The 23,503-nt window shown below is 41.1% G+C and overlaps 1 protein-coding gene across 2 annotated transcripts; it reads right to left on the reverse strand.

Annotated features, from left to right (window-relative positions):
- Window positions 1–1,710: 1,710 nt before the first annotated feature.
- On the reverse strand, window positions 1,711–21,975 carry NUDT13 (nudix hydrolase 13). Of its 2 annotated transcripts, none has more exons than XM_081955732.1 (9): window positions 21,861–21,975; window positions 20,445–20,547; window positions 16,589–16,728; window positions 14,971–15,078; window positions 12,849–12,955; window positions 9,877–10,002; window positions 6,658–6,769; window positions 3,919–4,073; window positions 1,711–2,792 (listed from the first exon to the last, which is right to left on the reverse strand). In XM_081955732.1, coding segments are annotated over exons 1-9 (1,041 nt in total). In that variant the 5' UTR covers window positions 21,862–21,975; the 3' UTR covers window positions 1,711–2,603. The 2 variants fall into 2 exon arrangements, with proteins under 2 accessions (XP_081811858.1, XP_081811859.1); XM_081955733.1 differs by lacking the exon at window positions 21,861–21,975 and adding an exon at window positions 21,685–21,848.
- Window positions 21,976–23,503: the final 1,528 nt, after the last annotated feature.

Consider the following 23,503-nt stretch of genomic DNA (forward strand, 5'->3'; position numbering starts at 1 on the left):
CAACTAACAACAATATTTATACCAACACTTTTCTGGTTTGTTTTACTTTCTCCCCACCGACCCACCCTTTTTTGGGGGGGGGTACTTCTTCTTATTGATCCAAACCTGCTTTTGAAAGTTTAGAAAGCTTGGAGAATGAAAGATGTACATATTATAAAAAATAAAAAAACACTCAATGAGCAGGAAATAGGAAAGACGTAGAACTGGCCTACGTACATTTTCCCTGGTTTAGTAGCGTAATTTAGAACTTACAGATGTCAGAATTTCATAACCTCCTTCAACTTGCCTCATGCACTTTGTTTTTTATAATCATGCTGTTATGGACTAACAGGAAGTCAAGAACCCTTGGAGTTTCAGGGGGAAAGAAATCTGCTTTGAGAGCAAAGTTCTCTCTGCAATATCAAAGTATTGTTAAGGTAAAGATCATGGAAGCAACAATTCTTCCTGTGCAAAATGGTGTTTTATCAGCCACCATTTTGCTTAAAGTGGACAACCTTTGAAAGTATGTGGATGTAACTGACATTTTTAGTAAATATTTTGTTTCGCAAAATTGGAAGCATCGCAATTTTGCAAAACAATTACCAAGGAGCCATGGTGGCACCAGGGTTAGAATGCAGTATTTGCAGGCAAACACTGCCCAAAGCCTGGAGTTCAATCCCGATCTGCTCAAGGTTGACTCAGCCTTCCATCCTTCCGAAGTCGATAAAATGAGGACCCAGATTGTTGGGGACAATATGCTGACTCTGTAAACCGCCCAGGGAATGCTGTAAAGCAGGATGAGCGGTATATAAATGTAAACGCTATTGTTATTTGAACCCCAAATATAAATATTCCCAACTGAGATTTCTGCTTCAACGGTTCATATATTTCACACAAAACAAAATAGTGAGACCAAGAAAAATAGCAAAGTGTTCAGTTCTCAGAATACAGATGGGTCCTCGGTTTATTATCATAACTGAACCCCAAATTACAATTGTAATAGCCCATGCTGGTGTTACCTGGGTCATCATATGAACATGTCCAATTTTACTATCTTTTTTTGAAGAAGTCATTGATAAATCATCACAGCCATTTCAACACTGTTGCTGTTAAGCAAGTACATTGTTTGCAATGGATTTTTTTTTTGCTGAAAACTGGAAGTAAACCCCAGTTTCTGGCAAAACCTATCACAAATCATGGCCATATGACTTCAGAACGTTGCAAATGGCCATAAATGCTAACCAGTTGCCAAAGCGCCCAAAATACGATCACGTGACTGCAGGGAGCAGGGTAGCAGTTGGGACTTTGAATCTGAGTAACCCATAAGTAACCCTGAGGCTGTCTGTTGGAACTTCAAACAATTGTTAAGCAAACAGTAGTAAGTAGAGAACTACTTGTATAAGAGAGTGCTAGGATCTACACTCCAAAACACCTAAATTCCAGTAAACTCCATATAATACACTAAATCAATATTCTGTCTGAATTCACACAACTTTAACCTGGTTATTGAACTGAATCATTTATTATTTTTGTATAAAATAACCTACTTGAATGAGCTGCGTTTAGCCCCTACTTACAAATCAAAGCAGAGAGAAATGGAAGAAGGTTAAAACTAAGCAAATTAGCAGGTTAGCTGAAAGCAGTCTTTATATCTTTAACTCACCCAGTGAAGTATGCTGGGAAAATATAACACCCATCCCAACCTCAACTTGCTTTTCCCCTTTTTGCTTGTGTGTGTGCATAATTAGGAACTTTTCAAATATAAATGATGAACTTTCCTCCACCCCCATCAGAATCCTATAAGTTCACACAAATTCTCACAGGAAGAATGACAGAACCGAACTTCGGTTGGGGAACATGTATGTTTACCAAACCATTGCATTATTTTTAGAGACAGGAGGCATCTGTTTAAAAAGATGGAAGAGGAGTCAAACAGATAGAATAGTGATGGCGAACCTTTTAGGCACAGAGTACTCAAACAGGAAAGTACACACACCAGAGTGCCGGAAACCCAATGACCAGCTGGCCAGCGCTCATGCGTGCCTCGGAAACCTGACAACCAGCTAATTAGCACACATGAACCCCTCGGAAACCCAACCACCAGCTGACCGGCACCCATGCGCATCTCGGAAACCCGACAACCAGCTGGCTGAGCTAGAGCTCTGTGTGCATAGGTTTGCCATCACGGGGATAGAGAGTCAACCATGTAAGGGTAATACTAACTATAATGACTATGTGGACCTGATGAAATAAGGACAATATTGGTCATAGATAGTCTTCTGATGATCAAGAATTTTAACTTCACTCCCAACCCCAATTGGTCAGGATGCTTCCAGGAACAAGCAAGCAATTCAAGGGCCAAGTTTGCCCACAAATGGCTTTACTAAGAAATCCCAAAAGAAATAGAGGTTTAGATTGGTTTTGCTACATATTATTACCCTATGGGGATATCAACCTCTCATTCCAAATCCATTCAGTGACTTCTATAGCAATTCATTTTCAAGACAACATGCCAAAAGACCTAATGTGATTTACCAGTATCTTCTCCACAAAATATGGAAGACCGCTGCAAACAAGACATCAGATATAAAATTGCCATCCTCCTCCTGCATATAATTTTTAAACTAAGGAGAGGTTTTCTGCTTCACCCATTCCTGGATCAACTGTCGAGCTATAGCTTGTTTGGGTGGCACCCAAAAAGAGGTGCTGTCATCCGTTTCTTTAGAAGGCCTGGGTTCCCGTTCAAGTGCCTTCACCACTTCCTCATGGCTGAACCACCTGGCAGATTCAAGCTCCTGAGTATTGATTGTACACTGCAAATGAAATAATTGAAATTAAAAGCAAAATTGGGGGAAAATATGGTTGTCATCTATTGAAGGTTTAGAGAAATATTACAGAGGCTACAATGTAAGATATGTACCGTATTTTTTGGAGTATAAGACGGTCTGAAGTATAAGACACACCAAGCTTTTGGGGAGGAAAAAAATGGGGGGGGAGGATCTGCCTCTGCCTCCCAGCAATTTGCCTCATTGCAGCAAACAGCCTGTTTCAGTTTAAGCACAGCTTGATTCGCACAAGCAGCTGATTGTCAGTTTGATCAGCCTCCCAACCATCAGCTGTTTCAGGCTGCAGGGATTGCCATAGCCAATTGCCGTCTCCGCACGCCCCGTTTTCGGCCTCCCCACGCACCCCATTTTCTGCCCATTCCAAGTGGCGGGGATCGGAATGGGCAGAAAATGGGGTGCGCAGAGGCCAAAAATGGGATGTGGAAGCCAAAATTGGGCGCACAGAGACAGCAATAGGCAACGGCAATCCCTGCAACCTGAAACAGGCAATGGTCAGGAGGCCGATCAGCTGATTGTGCTAATCAGGCTGTGCTGAAGCTGAAAAAGGCTGTTTGCCATTTGCTGCAAGGAGGCAAATTGTGGGAGGCAGAGTGGAGGTCGGCAGGTGGGCAGGGCTACATTCGGTGTAGAAGAAGCACCCAAATTTTCACCCTCTTTTACAGGAGGAAAAAGTACATCTTATACTCCAAAAAAATACGGTACATTAAGTGTTTTCTTCAAGGAAAAATCTCATGATATAATCTAATAGATATCTATGACTATTACAATCATACGCACACCAAGCAGCATGGTTTGAAAAGTTGGGTTGGGGAAGGACATGATCCACAATTGTTTTTCACTAGTTTCATAAAACATCAAAGAACTAAAGTGAATAAGGATTATTTGTCAGTTTTTATGGAACTCAGTGGCCTCAAAATGCATAGAATTATAACATCCAGAAGTTCCAGAAAGTTATTGGAATAGTAAGTCCAAAATATTGTATCTAAAAGGAAACCGGGTTAGGGAGATCTGAGTTCAAGATAGGTTAGGTTAGGTTCTCATTTATAAACTAGCATCAAATAAAATCAAAGTAGGATTCTACCAGCGTTCTTACTTTGCTCTGTAACGGATGCACTAATGCATGACAAGCTATCATGAGAATGCTGTTTGGGAACGGCCAGTGCTGAGATGCAGAGTACCAGAGAGATTCCACTTCTAGGCCTACTTCTTCAGCAACCTCTCGTTGGACTGCCTCTTCTAGACTCTCACCTGGGAGCAGAAAACATAATGAAGGACATCTTCATACCCAATACCTTTGTATCTTTCTTTAGCGTTAACAGCATAACTATAAAATCTCTTACTGACATATGAAAGCCGAATATCCGTTTTTTTTTAAAAAAAGGAATATGATCTACTGAAAGTAGAGTTGACCTGCCCTTCTTTTTACCAAGTACTGTCCATAGGACAAGAAAAATCAAAATTTCATGAAATTTTGATCATGCTGCTGCTGAAAGAATTGAGTCTGCCACCACCTTAGCACATCTTCCTTATAAATATCTAAGTGGCCATTGCTTTGCTTTATTTCAGAAAATGTATTTCGTTTTCTTTCTTTTTTTTAATGCTACTTAAGCTCGCTTTTGCATGTCAGCAGAAAAGCCAACTAGAAAAATACTTAATGAACTGGTGATATGTAAGTCAACCAGGGTTGTTTCAAAATAACTGGCTATACTGTACAAATATTTAAAATAAATAAATTTCTAGAAACATCTAATAACACAGCAGTTAAAAGCCAATATTTGTTTTACAAAAATACTTGCTTAATTAATTTTTATAATTAATATACAAATCTGTCAATTATTGTCCTTTTGGTTGTTCTAACAGAAAAAAAAACTATAAAGATACTTGATTTGAGTCATAAAAGTAGATTTCCTCGATTTACCTAATGCATAACTCAAATTCTATATTCATAAACTTAAACACGTTAGGTAAAGATCTGGCAGGTACTATGACACTGCATACTAAATGATCAGGATTAGGTAATGGTTTGATTTTTACTTTAGCAAATTCACTGTATTTGTTAAGTTTATGAATCAATATGTTAAAAGCCAAGTCAAAAAACGAATGGAGCAACTAAGTTAACCATGTTAGATAAATGCAGGCTGTATCAAACAGTTGCGAATTTAGATTTAGACACAACAATACCTTTAAATTCATACAGACCTCACTCCATTGCATTGGCTGGTTATTTTTGGAGAATAATTCTGATGTTTTGAAGCATCAAAAAAGCTGGTTTCATACAACATGCTATACCAGAAATCATGGTTTGCAAAGCATAAATAATGAAAAAACATACTAGGCCACAACCAAACAAACCACATTGTGCCTATTTCCTAGGCTAAAAAATTAATTATTAAAAACCAATGGCTTAAACACATCTCCCCAATCCAATGTCCTGAAGATACAGTATATTGAGACTGACAAAATCCATATACTGTATTGGGATTGAACTCCCAGAATTCCTAGCCAATTTTTCCTGTGTTAGGCATCAGATTGAAGAAGGCTAATCTAACACAATATTTCTGATTTACTTAAGTTCTAAATTTAAGTTCCTCCTAAAAGAGAGTGAAAATTTGGGTGTATCTTATATACCAAATGTAGCCCTGCCCACCCACCGGCACCCACCCTTTGGCGTCTGCTTCCCAGCAATTTGCCTCCTTGCAGCATATGGAGAAAATGGGGCTTATGGAGGCGGCAACAGGCTATGGCGATCTCTGAAATTGAAAGTGAAACTTGCTGTTTGCTGCAAGGAGGCAAATTGCTGGGAGGCAGAGGGAGATTTTTTTTCTTCTAATCAGGCTAAACTGAAACAAGCTGTTTGCTGCAAGGAGGTAAGTCAATAACTATAAATGCCTATAGAAAGTCCAAATTATTAGACTTATTTTTTAAAGACTGCTTTATTCTTGTTCTAGACAACCTAACAAAATGAAGAAGCTTTTTAAAATAAATGCTTGATCTGAAGAGGCCCAGTGCTATTGTATCTTCTTTTAAATAGCAGAGAATAACATATACTTCCAGAAAGCCACATCAATTTTAACAACATCCGTACAAGTATAGTCTGAAATGTAACACCACAAACAGTGTATATCATCTATACTCTTTGCTGTTTGCTGCAAGGAGGAAAATTGCTGGGAGGCAGAGGCAGATTTGTTTTCCCTTGTGTTCCTCCCCAAAAGCTAGGTGCATTTTGCAGTAAAGCTAGGTGCATTTTGCAGAAAAATACAATAATTGTCACTACGTCATTTTGTTTGTCTACTTTGAGCCTCTATGATAAGTTATACTGTAGAGAAGTTTTTCTTATCTGACAATGATTTACTGCGCATGCTTCTTAACACGTTTCTTAATACATCACACATTCCAGAGACTTTTGTTCTTCTGTTCATCTGCCAAGGTGGGCGACAATTGCTCTTGCCAAAATGTAACAATTAGATAGATTTGTTTATTTTTATTTTTTTCATATTAAAGTTTGTTTTTAATTAGAACTTGTTATCGGGTCTTATTTTCGCTTTTTCTGAAGATATGCTTTTTAGGAAAGCCGACGGTCTACACCTCATTAGCTCAGGGTGAAATTTCCCCTGACAGTAATTTCCTCCCTTTCCTTAAGATTCATTTCAGAGCAAACACAACGCAGTCATTAACTTCCTTGACCAAGTTTGAACAATATGGCAATTACATGTAACATAATGAGCTAGTTAGTTAAGGCTCATATATCATCCCTGCTTCGGGTGGATTACCGCTCTGAAGCTACACTTCAGAGGCTATCATTAAAATACATACGGTGGACATGCTGTCTTACCCATATCACAGAAGCCAGCCAAAGCACTGTACATCCCTTTAGGAAATGATGCCTGCCGTACAAGAAGGCATCGGCTCCCATCGGACACCAATGTAATAACCACCGGAGACATCTAAAAAGGTACAAACACAGCAGGACAATCATTATATTAGGCAGGCAGCGCATGAAGTTGCAATTCAGAGCACAATAACAGAAGTGTGGAATATGGGACTGCAAGAATCATTCACTTACATTTTATCTTGGACCAAAATAACAACAGCAGGAACACATAAAATCAACCTAAAAGTTATCGCTAGCTAAAGAAAAAAGAAAAAAGAAAAAAAAAGAGAGAAAAGATTGATGATCAGAATAGGGGAGGTACCGGTGCAGTTGGTTAAACTGTTGGCCCAGAAACCAGAAGACAGTGAGTTCTAGACTGGCCTTAGGCATGAAAGCCAGCTGGGTAAGCTTGGGCCAGTCATTCTCTCTCAGGCCAACCCACCTCCCAGGGTTCTGGTTGTTGGGAAAATATCAGGAGGTAGATGTATTAAAGTATTACCGCATTTTTCGGAGTATAACACACACCTTCCCCCCCCCCCCAAGTGGATTTTGGACCTCCTGAACCCTCCGCGCATTGCATTTTCGCCCTTCCTGGCCCCCAAGAGCACTCTGCAGTGCTCCGCATGGCCGGTTTTTTTGCCACAGGCTCATTTTTGGGTTCCCAAGGCCTCCGTGCATCGCGTTTTCACCCTCCCTGGCCCCCAAAAGCAATCTGCAGGCCGAAAATGGGTGCTTTATGGGCAAAAATGGATACGTTTTTGGAGAAAATGGGCTGTGCAGAGCACTGCAGAGTGCTTTTGGAGTGCTCCGCATGGCCCCTTTTTGCCAAAAAACAGGCCCATTTTCACAAAAAATGGGCTCATTTATGGGTTCGCAAGCTCTCTGCACATCACATTTTTGCCCTCCCCAGCCCCCAGAAACACTCTTCAGGCCAAAAATAGGTGCATTTTTGGCAAAAATGGGTGTGTTTTTGGTGAAAATAGGCTGTGCGGAGAACTGCAGAGTGCTTCTGGAGGCCTGGGAGGGCAAAAACATGATGCACAGAGGCCAAAAACTATTTTTTCTTGTTTTTCTCCTGTAAATTTAGGTGCGTCTTATAGTCCAGTGCATCTTAATAGTCTGAAAAATACAGTACTTTTATTTAAAGTGTTAAAGTATTAAAATGAGTTATTTTAAAAACAAACAAACAAAATCTCACTATATGTTTTACCAAATCCATCCAAAGAGACACACGTTCTGATCAGAGAATAAAGGTAGTCCTCAAAGTTCAGTTACAGTGGATCACCCCAAAAAGTACTTACGTCTCCATTTCAAAGTCCTAATGGCTGCACATACATCCCTACTATGGCCACCTGGTTGCTGGATCTTAAAGGGACCACATTTCTAGCTAGCTTTGAAAACTACAGGTTGGGAGGGTTACTGTAATTTATTTGAAATAAAAACACATGAAATGTTCTATTTGTAAACCTGCAGCTCTGTAGAACTTGTAGATAGAGAATTTTCTTGCTATTGGGAATCTTTGCTTCAGTACACCAGCAGTCTCCTGGCTTCAAGACAACCCTCTCACTGATCCACTTTTTAGCATGCTGATCATCTGAAACATACATTCATTCTCCTTCATTCCAAAGACCGCAATATTGTATAAGCTGGTTTTCAGCTATTGGGAAAGACCACAAGCTTGCAGAAATCCCTACATGCTGTTCTTCCATCATCACAGCAGAGAAAAATAATTAAATATACTGGTAGAAAGGTGGCTTGGCAACTTGGCACCTCCCTGTCTTGTCAACCGCTTGTGTGCATGGATTTTTGTCTTGTTTTTCTGCTTATAAACAAGTCGACGCACAGAATAAGAATTAAGCTGTAAATGGTGGGGGAGGATAGCTAACAATGTCTTTTCTTTTCATTTCGGATGGAGTGGGTGACAGGGTTTTTATTCTGCTGGCACCCCCGAGAACTTCATGCTGTTATTTGCTCATTGGTAGAAGCACTGACACAGGGAATTCTCTGCATGTTCCCAGTGTTTAGAAGTGGCACATTGGCTTCAAAGTTGCTTTAGACAGATTGGGAAATATAGCCAATAACTTTATTTAAAGTAAAAAAAATGATTTTCTTTTCTATTCTGCAAGAATCATTCTAAGAGTACCGTATTTTTTGGAGTATAAGATGCACCTTTTCCCACCCCAAAAAAGAGGGTGAAAATTTGGGAGCGTCTTATACACCAAATGTAGCCATGCCCACCAGAAGCCAACAACGCGAGGCATGGGGGCAATGATAGTCTGTGGCAATCCCTGCAGCCTGGACTACTGATTGGGGGTATTCCGGCAGTCCGATCCATCAGCTGTGCTGAATCAGGCTGCAATAAGTGCCGAAGCTGACCTGGCTGGTCAGAGTTTGCAGCAGCAATCACATTCAGAAAGCATAGTAACTGATTCAGCAGGATTCAAAATAATAATAATATACAATACATGACCAAAAGCAGGTTTCCCAAGGTAGCAGTAAATACAAGCAAAACACAAGCAGTTTCACTTTCAGTTCTCGTCTAAGCCAGGCTCCTTCCTGTCTCCTTGTTCATACAGCAAATTTCAGAGTCCAAATAGCCCCCATTGGTTGACTTAGTTGCTGTGCCTATTCATTGGCTGACCTTGTTACCATCATATGGTATGTCAGCTGAATACCATGGATACTGGTAGGCAGAGGCAGAATTTCTTCTCTTCTTATTTTCCTCCCCAAAACTAAGGTGCGTCTTATACTCCGAAAAATACCTTAACTCATTAGTTTTTAATATATATATTATATATCTACAAATCTACGAAATCTATGAAGATAGATAGATAGATAGATAGATAGATAGATAGATAGATAGATAGATATGTTGTATTTGTGCTGATAAATAAATAAATGTAACAAAGGCAACATTAAAAAATACGGTTTTCTGCCTGGATGGTCTCCTGGAAAGGAGCCGAAAGACAGAAAAGGGAAGCAGTGTGTTCCCTCCCATATTTGGGCATACCAGGGGTTGTGACACAATACATACATACATACATACATACATACATACATACATACATACATACATACATACATACATACATATTTACAAAAAGCTTTTGCCAGCATAGACAAGTCTCGCTGGCTGCCCAGATGGCTTTAGACCATATTCTTTTCCATTTGGAGGCCTACCTGTGGATAATAGATGATTCCATTGGCATGACAAATTCTTTTGCTCCCAGACAAATTTTTCATTGTGGGCTCTCCGGTTTTGCTGCAATATTGGTTATTATCATGCCATCGAAGTAGTGCCTGAGACTGCAAAAATCAGTTAATCAGGATAGGAAAGGCTTTGATTGGACAAAAAATTACGTACAGGTGGTCCTTGACTTACAACCACAAATGAGCCCAAAAGGTCTGTTCTAAGCAAGGCAGCTGTTGAGTTTTGCCCCATTTTACAACCTTTCTTGTCACAGTTAAGTGACTCACTGCAGCTGTTAAGTTAGTAATATGATCGTTAAGTGAATATGGCTTCCCCGTGGACTTTCCTTGTCAGAAGATCGCCAAAGGGGATCATTGGGACACTGCAACCACCATAAATGCATGCCAGTTGCCAAACATCCCAATTTTGAACACGTGAACCATGGGAGGTACTGCAACAGTTGTGTCAAAAACTGTCGGCAATTTTTTTCAATGCCATTGTAATTTTGAACTGTCACTAAACAAATGATTGTAAATCGAGGACTACCTGCAATGACTCTAGCTAGACTGCTTGCATTGATTTTATTTGGAATTTGTTCAATTCTTGCTTCCCTTTCAAGATTTCCCTATCCTGATAAATTTACCTTTGTCTTTAGAAATCTGGCTTCATTGACTTAATGAGGGAATTTCTCCTTAAAACATCTTGTCAGGGTTCCAAGAAACACTCCCAATGAAAACTCCAAGGCCTGAAATTCCTCAGTTGCAATTTATTAGAGATGTTATGTTGGCACATCTGGGAAAACCCAAATCTGAAAGCATTCAGATTTTCCCCACCCAGCTGAAAGTTCGCAACCTTGCTCAACACCCACAAGTTCATCACATGGTCCAATCCATTCTTCAGACGCAGCTGGAGACAATCCCCAGTCACTCCCATTCAGGTGAAGGCAATTGTCCTTGACTCCCAGGGTAAGGAATGTTGTTATGGCTAAGTTTCCACCGCTCCAATAAAAAAAAAAAACCTCCCAATTTCCCAGCCTAAAATATGTGGCAGTCAGGGAGCTAAAAATTAAAAAATGGCTTCCAAAACTGACACATCTTCTCAAGGCTAGACTATATGCAGCTAGTTCTGTGTAGATCCAGCGTAAGAGTTATTAAGTTTGGCATTTCTGACTGACAGACAAGGACTTTTTGGTTTTTTCCAGGGCTGGGCTAAAGAGAGGAGCCCTGGGTACGAGTGCTAAGAGATGCAGAAATGGACAGATTTCAGAGTTCTAGAGAAACTAGCTCATTCATAGTAGTGTGTGATGAGTACAGTTCTTTTTAAGTGAGAGTCCTTCCAAAAAGTCTTGCCAGAAAAACTTTAAATTCCCCCCCCTTTTTTAATTTAGGAAATAAAAATAAATTATTCCCTGAGCGATTCTTTTCAATCTCTCCAGTATTTATTAGCGCTACAGAATCGTGGATATCCCATTACTGGATGCCACATTTACTCCGATAATATTCAAAGCGTAATTTATTATTGCCAGGCCTTTCTTGGGATTGAACTGGGTCTACAGCACAGTAAAGACGCTTCTACTCCCCCCCCCCAAAAAGTACCAGTAACAGCTGTCATCACATCTGGGCCAGGCAGATTGAAGCTGGAGGGGCGATATCTATCTTGAATAACTGACACCATCAAAATGAAAGGTGTGGTTATATAATAAAAAGCTGGACTAGTGAGTTCCAGCAGTACCAGGGGTGAAATCTTCCCGGTTCGGCCCAACTAGCACAGACGATTGGCATCAGTTCTCTGAAATGGTGGCAAAAATCCCTGGTGGCCCCACCCATGCCCGCCTCGTCGCCGCACACCTCTTCTAGCTGCGTAACCCGCCCACCCAATCTGAGCATTTCTCCCTCCGTTCACAGCAGAGCTGCTGCAGTCTGTCCCTTTAAGGTAGACCCAGGGAGGGAGGGGACCAGGGGGAATCATAAAGGGAGAAACAGCTCTGCTTTGAACAGGAGAAGAAATGTTCGGATTGTCTCTGCCACAGAATTCAACGTTAAATGCAGCAGAGACAATCCAAACATTTCTCGCTCTGTTCACAGCTGCTGCAGCCTGTCCCTTTAAGGTGGACCCAGGGAGGGAGAGGGCCAGGGAGACCATAAAGGGAGCAGCAGTTCGGCTGTGAATCGACTCATACACACGTTTTTTTCCTATCGGGTTCTGTAGGCGTGGCTTGGTGGTGGGCATGTGAGTGAGTGGGCGTGGCCATGAATGACATCGAGTTGGCCACGCCCACTCAGTCACAGGACACCACCACCAAACCACGCTCACAGAACCGGTAAGAAAAAAAAATGAATTTCACCACTGAGCAGTACGCTTAAGCCCTAATTGGACTTATTTGGCGCTGACTTTAAAATCAGCCTCTTTCAATTTGCAATTTATTGTTTATCAGTTAGTGTGGTGTGTGATGCTAGCCCCTACATCCTATTTAAAAAACAATTAAAACAAGTAATAGCCAAATGCAAGGAGTAAAGTTATTAAACTAGCAAACAAAAAAAAAGAATCACTTCTGGTCTTCATGTTCACCTGTTCTAATAATTCAATGGAATAATGCAGTAAGTATCTCCGATTTGTCATAAATTTCACTGGGGTAAAGTACGACCGATTCCAGATTCTTCAATGAATGAAAATTGATTGGCTCCAATCAAAATTTCTGGATGGTAATGACAAAATTGAGCTATTCTGGTCAGAAGCCAAGAGATCGACTCATAGAAAGGCAGTTCGCAGAATTGAGAAGACAGAAAAACAAAGAGAGAGAGAGAGAGAGAGAAAGCATAAATTCAAGCAGTCAAAAATTGCCCACATCAAGAAGCTGAAATTCCTATTTTCCTCTGGAAATGCTTGCAATTCTTTATCACCATTAACTAGGAGTTCGCATATGACATTTGTTTTTACAGTATCTTATGCATTAAAATCATACCGTGGAAATCAAAGATGCATCTTCCTCCTCCAATTGGAAGAAAGCTTTCTGGAATTCTCCAAACGATCCATCAAGTTCAGACTCAACGTCGGATTTTGGCAAGGATCCTGGAATTCAATAAATCTGTGGGAATCAAACATCTTTATTATTACCCCCTCCCCCACACCTTTTCCATGGATTAAGCCACAGGTTATTGTAGAGTTAATACTGTTGCTGAAACAGTTAACCAATAATTGTACTATAAAATTCAACGTAAGCATTCAACAACATTGTTCAGATCAGTGATTCTATATAAAGGATAGGCTGTGGTCTGAGCAAGATTAATGGGTCTGGCAATTATCTTCTTTATCACAGAAATGGAGATTAATGTCTCACATTAAATAGGCAGATATGGCTCCGGAAAGAAACTATCCTTTCTTTCCCTATACAAAATACATATACAAAATGCCATTTTTTGGTAAAGAGTTATATCCCATAAAGCAGGGTTGTCAAACTCAAGGCCCGGGGGCCGAATCCAGCCTGCAGGGTGCTTAGATCTGGCCTGTGGGGTCATCCTGGAAACAGCGAAGGATTGGCCCGCGGTGCCTCTGCCAGTAAAAATGGAACCTGGGAAGGCCGCGTGCAGCCCTCCCGAGCTCTGTTTTCACTGAGAGAGGGTTGCAGGAGGCCTGTTTTTGCTGGCAGAGTGCTCGAGCCGTAACAGGCACCCCCAATACAAGTGACAGCGAACTAGCCACACCTACCCTGGCCATGCCCACTCGGCCCCCCGGGGTCAAACACAACCCTGGTGTGGCCCTCAATGAAAACAAGTTTGACACCCTTGCCATAAAGCCTTTCAGCACTTAAGGAATCCAGAAACACCTAACAATGTTTTCATAAAATATAGGACCAGTTGTATTCAGTGAGAACACCCAAATAATTAGACTACAAATCAAGTTTGCAAAGACCACCAAATTATTCAGGACCCCTGAAAAAATCTGCCTCCTAAGCGAATGAATGAGCATCAGCACTGCACGTGCAATTTAGCGAATACAAGGTTAAATAGGATAGGTTACATTGACCTTGAACTGTTCGGTAGAGTTATGATCTTTTCATTTTACAAATGAGAGTGGATTGCTGAGGATGGCTGAATTGCAATCTTTTAAGAAAAAAAATGACTGGAACAAAGGCATGGCAGAGGATTACAAAAATATGACAGGGTTTTTTAATCTCTCTCTTAAAATACTCCAAAAATACAAAATAGTTTCCAAGATCCAATCTGCGTCGGTCACAGGAGGTTTAGTCTTCCGAGCTTTCGGAATCATGCTGTAGCCCATCCTCAGGGAATTTCTCTCTGCCGTAATATGTGCTTTGGGCTATCCTATGCATCGTATTTATATGGTGCCTTTAGTAAAATGTTTTCCCAAAAAAATAAGATATGGTCTTATTTTCTTTTGACCCCCAAAATAAGCACTTGGTCTTATTTTCAGGGAGGTCTTATTATTTTGAGGTGCAGGAGGCGGTGAGCGTGGTTACCTCATGGCTGCTCCTGTGTTGCAATATTTCAGGGAGGGCTTATTTTCAGAGGAAGGCTTATTTTAGCACATGTGCTCAAAAGTCCGATTGGGCTTATTATCCGGGGAGGTCTTATTTTCAGGAAAACAGGGTAGCTGGCCATCAACATGCCAATTAACCAATAGAAAGCCATACCCAACCAGGCACCACATAAATTCAATGCATAGAATAGCCCAAAGCACACATTCCGGCACAGAGAAATTCCCTAAGGATGGGTTCCAGCACAAGTCCAAAAGCATGGGAGACTAAACCTCTGATCTCGCTGACCAACCCAGACTGAATCCTGCAACTTTATCCTAGGACATAGATATTTGCCTTCACTTGTAAAATAATTTTCTTTCAAGAACCAAATGCACATGTCCCACAATACCCCCGTTCCGATGCCGAGGATTTGCCCCCAGAAGCCAAGAACGGCAAAGTTTGGGTGGATCGTACCAGAACCCTTTGGAATTAACAGTTCCCGTGTTGACAAATTTGCACATCCTTAGAATACGAGATTCAGTTTCACACGGCTTTTAGTGTAGAAACAAGGGTCAGGTTATTAACGTTCATGCAGACAAATTCTAACCTAGGTCAAGAGCAAAATATGGAGTGCATTGTTCCGAACAGCCCACTAGCATAGACTCTTCTATCATCTTCTCACTCTTCCGAAATTTCTGCAAAAGTCTTTTTATTTCTGAAAGATATTAGAATAAGGAGATGCCTTAAAAGATACAGTGGTGAAATTCAATTTTTTTTACTACCAGTTCTGTGGGCGTGGCTTGGTGGGCGTGGCGTGGTGTGATGGGCGTGGCAGGGGAAGGATACTGGAAAATCTCCATTCCCACCCCACTTTGGGACCAGCCAGAGTGGCATATGCCGGTTCTCCGAACTACTCAAAATTTCCACTACCAGTTCTCCAGAACCTGTCAGAACCTGCTGGACTTCACTCCTGTATACAACCACCACCTCGTAAAGATTCATTAGCATGTTTACCATCTAATATAGCTAGTCTAGAAAAGATGCACAGATGCTTTATCACAAATCTGGATTAATAGAAAGCAACATTATAATAAAAGTGCTTCCCAAAGAAATCCAATGATTGCAGTTTTACAAGAGCACTGAGACTTAATTTTCTATTCAAGATCTCCAACTCCCTTCCCTTCCTCTCATAAATTGCTATCATCCCAGGTTGCTTGCAAGCAGAAAACAAGGACATCTTTGATATCTTGTAACATTAAGTCAAGGATGCCCTTGTTCTTTACTTCAAAGCTCCCCCCCCCAAGTAAATTCTGATTGCTTGATAGAAAAAAAACATCCTAACAGTAAGAGAGACTTTATGGTGGAAGCAAATGAATCAGAATGATGGTGGTCTCTGCAGCATTGGATGTGGTCAACCAGAAGGTACAAAACTACTTCTCAGGATACTTTAACAGAATGACAGAGCTGGAAGGGACCTTAGAGGTCTGCTAGTCCAATCCCCTGCACAAACATAGGGAACCCTATACCATTTCAGACAAATGGTTGTCCAATTTCTTATTGAAAATCTCTGGTGTTGAAGCACCCACAGCTTTTGGAGGAAAATCGTTCCACTGATTAATTGTTCTAAATGTCAGGAAATTCCTTAGTCCTAGGATGGATTTCTTATTGATTAGTTTCCATCCATTGCTTCTTGTCCTGCCTTCTGATGCTTTGGAAAATAGGTTGACCACCCTCTTCTTCACTGCTCTGAGTAGAGGATTGGCTTTGATGTCTGTGAACAGCCCTTTCCAAATATATTATTCCTATAGATCAGGAGTGTCAAACTCAAGGCCTAGGGGCTGGAACTGGCCTGCGGGGTGCTTAGATCTGGTCCACGGGGCCTCCCTGGAAATAGTGAAGGACCGGCCCGCAGTGCTTTTGCCAGCAAAAAGAGACTCCCAAGCTCCATTTTCGTTGGCAGAGGGTTGCAAAGGGCTGTCCCAGCCAAAAATGGAACTCGGGAGCCCGTTTTCACAGGCTGACCGCTCGGGCCACCACAGGTGCCCCCCAACATGAATGATGTCATGCTGGCCACGCCCACCATGACCCCCCAGGTCAAACACAATCCTAATGCTCAGTATCCCAATGATACTGAGTTTGACACTCCTTCTACAGATGGAGCACAGCTCAGGAATATCAGTGTTGATCTAGTAAAATAATGTCTGAATAATACAAAAGGTAATGACCTGCTGTCTTTAACTTTGGGGCTAGTAACGCTTTTCCTTTTCGCTGTATGAAGGGAGAGAAGTTGTAAAACAAGAAGAAAGTTCCGGAATTATAGGCCTGCCGACAAGCATCATCATCTTCTTTCAGCTTGAACATGTATCTGTAATTAGGAAAGGATTAGAAGGAACACCTCATGAATAGAGGAAACTATCATCTTCCCTGCATTCACTCAGCTGAGGTACGTAAAACTATCTAATCCTGTTGTGTCTGTTCACAACTGTACCCTTGTTCTTACAAGTTGCAGGCTATGGCTGCCAAGTTTTCAAAGCAAGCTTTCTTTGCTCTTCTCTGCATTCTCTTGGAATCTGAGCAGCACTTCTTTCTAGTTTGCCATATGGGAGTGCAAAGAAAATCGGGGCAAGGCTGAAAGGCCTCTTGGCTTCAAGACAGAGAGAAGAACCCTGGGGACTTTGTGAGAAGATGAGGCAGGACTGTCCATCCTGCAGCTCACAAATACTGAAAACTATCTTTTGTAGTGTTTTTCTGGAGCAACAGCTGAGCTACATGGGACTCTTCTTGAAGACTATTCAGAATGCAATGGTGTGGGTCATTATGCCACCTTCAAGTTACACTGGTTCTCTCTAGGCTCTGGGTACAATGCAAGGTGCTGGATACATTTTAAAGCCCTACATGCCATAGATCCAGGTTACCGGAGAGACTGCCTATTCAAAAGAATATTTGCTCACTCTACACCAGGGGTATCAAACTCAAGGCCCGGGGCCCAGATCCAGCCCGCGGGCTGCTTAGATCTGGCCCATGGAGCCACCCTGTAAATAGCAAAAGACCGGCCCACAGTGCCTCTGCCAGTGAAAATGGAGCTGAGGAGGGAGGCTGCGGACGGCCCTCCTGAGGTCCGTTTTCACTGGCATAGGGTTGCAGGAGGACTTCGCAACCGAAAACGGAGCTTGGGAGCCCATTTTCACTGGTAGAGAGCTCAGGCTACCACAGGAGCCCACTACACAAATGACGTTGAGCTGGCCACGCCCAGGCTAGTCCTCCAAGGTCAAATACAACCCTGATGTGGCCCTCAATGAAATCAAACTTGACACCCATGCTCTACACATGCCCACAGGGAAGGCATGCTCCAGGTCCTCCTTTAAATATTGTGATCATATGAAACCTAGGAAGTGTGCCTTTCCAGGCTGTTCCATAGGAATAGTCTCCACCCCTATACAGGTAGTCCTCGACTTACAACCACAATTGAGCCCAGAATTTAGGTTGCTAAGTGAGAAGATTGTTAAGTGAGTTCTGTCCTATTATATGACTTTTCTTGCCACATTTCTTAAGTGAATCATTGCAGTTATTAAATTAGTAACACGGCTGTTAAGTAAATCTGGCTTCTCCATTGACTTTGCTTGTTAGGTCGCCGCAAAAGATAAGTCACATGATGCCAGGACACTGCAACTGTCATAAATATGAACCAGTTGTGAAGCATCCAAATATACTGTGTTTTTCAGAGGGTGAAAATTCGGGCGCGTCTTATACAATGAATGTAGCCCCATCCACCCACCAACCCCCACTCTTTGGCCTATGCCTCCCAGCAATTTACCTCCTTGCAGCAAACTGGAAAATGGGGCTTGCAGGAGCTGCAATAGGCTATGGCAATCCCTGCAGCCTGATCATCGGGAGGCATGCTGAAAGTGAAACAGGCTGTTTGCTGCAAGGAGGCAAATTTCTGGGAGGCAGAGGCAGAATTTTTTCTCTTCTAATCAGGCTAAACTGAAACAGGCTGTTTGCTGCAAGGAGGTAAGTCAATAACTATAAATGCCTATAGAATGTTCAAATTATTAGACATTTTTTAAAGACTGCTTTATTATTGTTCTAGACAATTTAACAAAATGAAGAAGCTTTTTAGAATAAATGCTTGATCTGAAGAGGCCCAGTGCTATTGTATCTTCTTTGAAATAGCAGAGAATAACGTATACTTCCAGAAAGCCTCCTCAATTTTAACAGCATCTGTACAAGTATAGTCTGAAATGTAACATCACAGACAGTGTATATCATCTGTACCATTTGCTGCAAGGAGGCAAATTGCTGCGAGTTAGAGGCAGATTTGTTTTCCATTCTAATCAGGCTAAACTGAAACAGGATGTTTGCTGTTTGCTGCAAGAAGGTAAGTCAATAACTATAAATGCCTATAGAATGTTCAAATTATTAGACTTATTTTTTAAAGACTGCTTTATTATTGTTCTATACAACTTAGCAAAATGAAGAAGCTTTTTAAAATAAATGCTTGATCTGAAGAGGCCCAGTGCTATTGTATCTTCTTTGAAATAGCAGAGAATAACACATACTTCCAGAAAGCCACATCAATTTTAACAGCATCTGTACAAATATAGTCTGAAATGTAACACCACAAACAGTGTATATCATCTATACTCTTTGCTGTTTGCTGCAAGGAGGAAAATTGCTCGGAGGCAGAGGCAGATTTGTTTTCCCTTGTGTTCCTCCCCAAAAGCTAGGTGCATCTTATGCTTCAGAGCGTCTTACACTCCAAAATCACGTGACCATGGGGATACTGTCATTGTCATTTGAAAAATAGTAAGTCACTTTTCTCAGTGCCGTTGTAACTTTGAACCATCACTAAATGAACTGTTATAAGTCGAGGGGCTACCTGTATAGGATGAGCCCCAACTCTGAAAACTTTAAAATTTCCATGAAGATGTGGCTTTTTCTCCCAGCATTTGGATCTAAGATGCGTGTCCGTTTGGATGATTAATTACCACATCTGCTCATTTTATATTTTATATATTGTTCCTTTTTAATGCTATATAGGGAGCAGAGAGCGTTGGGTATTGCTCGTTTCAGCTGTACATCACATCGGGCAGCTCTATAAATCCATTAAATAATTAAAATTCAGCTTGCAAAGAGCTGCAAAGTATTATGGAGACACAAGAGGGCAGCATGGATTATAATTTGGCAGCGTTCCTACACATGGAAGGGAATTATTATATCCTATAGGGCTCTATCTTCTGTAAATAAATGCAGGAAAGCCCAAAGTATTTGACCACAATACAAATCTACTGTTGTATTCACAAACTTTGTAAAACTTCACTAAAACGTCCACTAATTCTTAATTTATCTCATTAGACAATATATTTTGAGAAGACGTGATAAAAACAGCCTATGCCTTAGAGCCGTGATGGTGAACGTATGACATGCATGCCACAGGTGGCACGCAGAGCCATTTGTCCAGCCACGCGAGGCGTTGCCCTGTCAGCTGGCCAGCATGCATGCGCGCGCTGGCCAGCTGACTTCGGCCTTCTTTTGAGGCCATTTTTCACTCTCCGGAGGCTTCAGGAGCTTCCCTGAAGCCTCCGGAGCACGAAAAACCGGCCCTAGGGGCAAACCAGAAGTTCAGTAATGTACTTCCAATTTGCTCGTAGAACCGGTATTTCACACTGCGGATCCTTAAGGAGACTTCCCTGAAGGCTCCGGAGGGCTAAAACCAGCCAAGAGCAAACCTAAAATCCGTTCCCAAATTTCCGGTTTGCCCATAGGGCCTGTTTTCCATGCTCCGGAGGCTTCAAAGAAGATCCTGAAGCCTCTGGAGGGCCTCCGGGGGGGGGGAGGCTGTTTTCGCCCTCTCCAGGCTCCTATAAAGCTTCTGGAGCCTGGGGAGGGCGAAAAAAGGACACAAAAAAGGGGGGAGCGCTGGTTGTGTGCGCATGCACGCTGGGATCGTGGGCATAGCATTAAGGGTGTGGCACGCCCATGCACGACCCCCCTGTGCTCCCCCCGCTTTTGGCACGCGAGCCACAAAAGGTTCGCCATCACTGCCTTAAGAGTCTCCTCATGACCCAAGAGCATACATACCTCATTCTCCTGACATAGGTTGAATAAATCCTACAACATAGAGTTGAACTTCTTCTATATCCCACTTGACATGCCAAAGCTATAACCATCCTGCCTGCCACCACTGGAAAAAAAACAGAGTTATAAAAATAGTGGTAAATTACCAGTTTCCTAACCAGATTATGCAAGGAACAAGCCTTCCCATTCATTCGTAAGGGGAGGAGGTGGTATTACATACCACAGTTAGCAGTTACTCACACAAGGCTCAAACTTATTATATATCATTTTATCTTTCACTGTTGTTTAGATTTAAGGCGTTTTTCATTATTATTACCGGTACACTTAAAAACCCTTTAATGACTGAAATATATATTTTAAAAAATCTAAATAACGAGGAGCCTTCTGAATGTTCTTCCTCTACTCGAACTTACTATCAGTAGTAGTGTCTGTGAACAGCTGCAGCTGCCTTTTCTAGTTTTCAAACGGCAAGTGGCATTGCATTTCTATAAAACAAACATCTTCACTTCTACTGATTATATCAAATTATGAGACTACCAAAGCAACCCTCCACCATTTTTATTCAGAATAAAATGGCAATAAATGTAATACAATATTCTCGTGCTCGTCTTTACTAAAGGCTCTTTAAAGCTGCAAAGTAAACAATATTTTAAACATTGAAGATATTGTAAACAAGAAAGCATGTTTACGTTTTTCAATGGTTTTTTTAAATGAAAGTAATACCTTTAAGGGATTCTAGAACAAGCTATGGATATAAACCAACATCCTTGTAACTGTGGGTGTTTTTAAAAATAAATCACCAAGCTATTTCCTGATTTCTCTTAGTTTCTAAGCAAATGTAATAAAGAGATTGCTTTTCAAGGGGGGTAAAGCAAAAATAATTGCATAGCACTTTCGTATCCTCATCATTAAGTTTTGAAAATTTAGGTGATAATTTAAACATATATTTTGACTTCTCAAGTTTAGAATTATGAGAGAAGGTGGCCTGGTTTTAATTGTTTAACAAATAATTTCAATTATTTCTCTTTAAGTTGAAGAAAGATGAAGAAGAATTACTATAACCGCCTTTGGCCAAAATAATTCTGAGAGTTAATAACTAAATATACCATGAATAATTATTGGCTTCTAAACGTAATACTTCAACGGCCAGGAGACGATCAGGAAAGAGAGGGGTGGGGGGAAGCAGACAAGGATCTTTAATCCAAAAGGAAAGGATATTAAAACTTCTCGATCCCGCTCTAACCTTTTACTCCGGGAAATGCTGAAAAGCGTGGCTCTGCTTTCAAAGACAGCAAAAGCACCGAGACTCACAATCAGGGCAGAATCAAAAGTTAAATATAGACAGCTGAGAAGATGAGACCATTCATTGGGCGTCGTAATTTTAATATCAACAGTCACACACACACGCCCCCCACTTACTAGCCTTGCAGCTCCTACCAATTTCCGCCAGCAGGAAGTATTGCCTTGCAGTTCCGCCGGGAAGGAGTAAGGTTTGCTACCGCAAACTACGTTGACCATAATGCCTCCGCCTTGGTACTCCCAGGGCATGTGAGCGTTATCTTGCGTTTGTAAATGCTGGAGGTACATAAGTTGCAAAAAAATAAAATAAAATAAGCGTCCTGCTGGGGCTTCCCCTCTTCCCCCTTAAACGATAGGGTTAAAACAGCAAAAAAAAAAGTTGCTAAAATTGTAAGATTAACGCCGCAGATGCCGAAGCATTTTTGCCCAAGATAAAAATGCGAAATAAAAGAAAGAAAAGGAAGAGAGAAAGAAAAAAACAAAAAGAAAGAAAAAGGGAGAGAAAGAAAAAGAAACAAAAGAAAGAGAAAAGGAGAGAGAGAGAGAGAGAGAGAAGCAAACGCTGGTTTTATTAATGGGTTTAAAAATAGGCTGAGTTAGCTTAAAGTTGGGATTGAGTCTGATAATGTATCTCGGTTTAACTCCAGGACTACTCTCAACTGTAAAAGACGCTCCTGTGTTTCTAGGATAAATGGAAGAACTGTAGTTTTCACCCTCACCCGTGGGTGAATCGCCAAAGAGACCTTTCCTGCCAGTTAATGTAGACCAGTGTTTCCCACACCCCCACCCCCCAATTTTTGCAGTTGGAAGTTATGTGAACTCCAACTCCCAGAATTCCCTAGCCAGCCCCCACAGTAGATGGAATAGATAACTCCATATACAACAGCTTGTCAATTCATGCTAGAATATTACCCTAATAATCCTTTTAAAATCAATGTTAGGTACTAACTAAGCTAATTTAAGAGGAAAGTATATAGGCATTGAACAGTATACTGTAATTTCAAATATAATGGTCATTTAAAAAATGTTAGTAAGAACATTGAAAGAAAAAAAGGTTCCAAGCAAATTCTGTTATCAACAACTCCAAAAATCGTAATGAGAGAGAGATTGATTGATTTATACCCTCTGTTGGGCTTTGAATTTGAGCTTGTATTCTGATTGGTTGTCAGACTCTCATGGGCCCATGCAGGGGCAACTCTGTAGGCTGTCCTGAGTCCCAAGCTTGGTTGACTCTTGCTGGGTGATGATGTAATGAAAAGGCTTTGGGATTCCTATTATGGCTCTGCCTAAAAGAGGTAGAACTTTGTTATGTAGAATAGACTGGCCCAGGCCTTAATGGCCCAATGACAAAGATGGGGAGCTGAGTTTCTACATCCCTTTTAGGGGAAATATTCTGCCCTTTTAATATTTCCTAAAAGATTTCATTTTTCTAGGAGAGGGGTGGGTGCCAACTTCCTACACATTCAACAGTCCTACAGCTGCAAATTTGTTTCAGGTTTCTTCTAGTGCTGTCTGATCATTCTTTAGCTGATCCTTAACCCCAGATCTGTAATTATTCATATCTTGATAGGTTCCAAATACCAAAAAAAACATGTATTACAGTCCTTGAGATTGTGGCAATTTATTTATTTCATAGACAAAGAACATATAGTTAGCATGCTGCAAATCATACAATACATGTTCCATATGACTATGTAACAAAGTCATAGTTATATAGTTTTAAGTCTAACAATGTCATCCCAATCTGTGACAATAGTAGGACA

The sequence above is a fragment of the Natrix helvetica genome (genome assembly GCF_964273705.1).
Source record: "Natrix helvetica genome assembly, chromosome: 5".
NCBI classification, from domain to species: domain Eukaryota; kingdom Metazoa; phylum Chordata; class Lepidosauria; order Squamata; family Natricidae; genus Natrix; species Natrix helvetica.

What these genes read in the sequence shown, in the direction of transcription:
- NUDT13 (XM_081955732.1), bottom strand. An exon ending in ATATTTTGCTCTTGACCTAG is followed by an intron (nt 12,956 to 14,970) that starts GTTAGAATTTGT and finishes ATTGAATTCCAG; the next exon opens with GATCCTTGCCAAAATCCGAC. An exon ending in TGCATCCGTTACAGAGCAAA is followed by an intron (nt 2,793 to 3,918) that starts GTAAGAACGCTG and finishes TTTCATTTGCAG; the next exon opens with TGTACAATCAATACTCAGGA.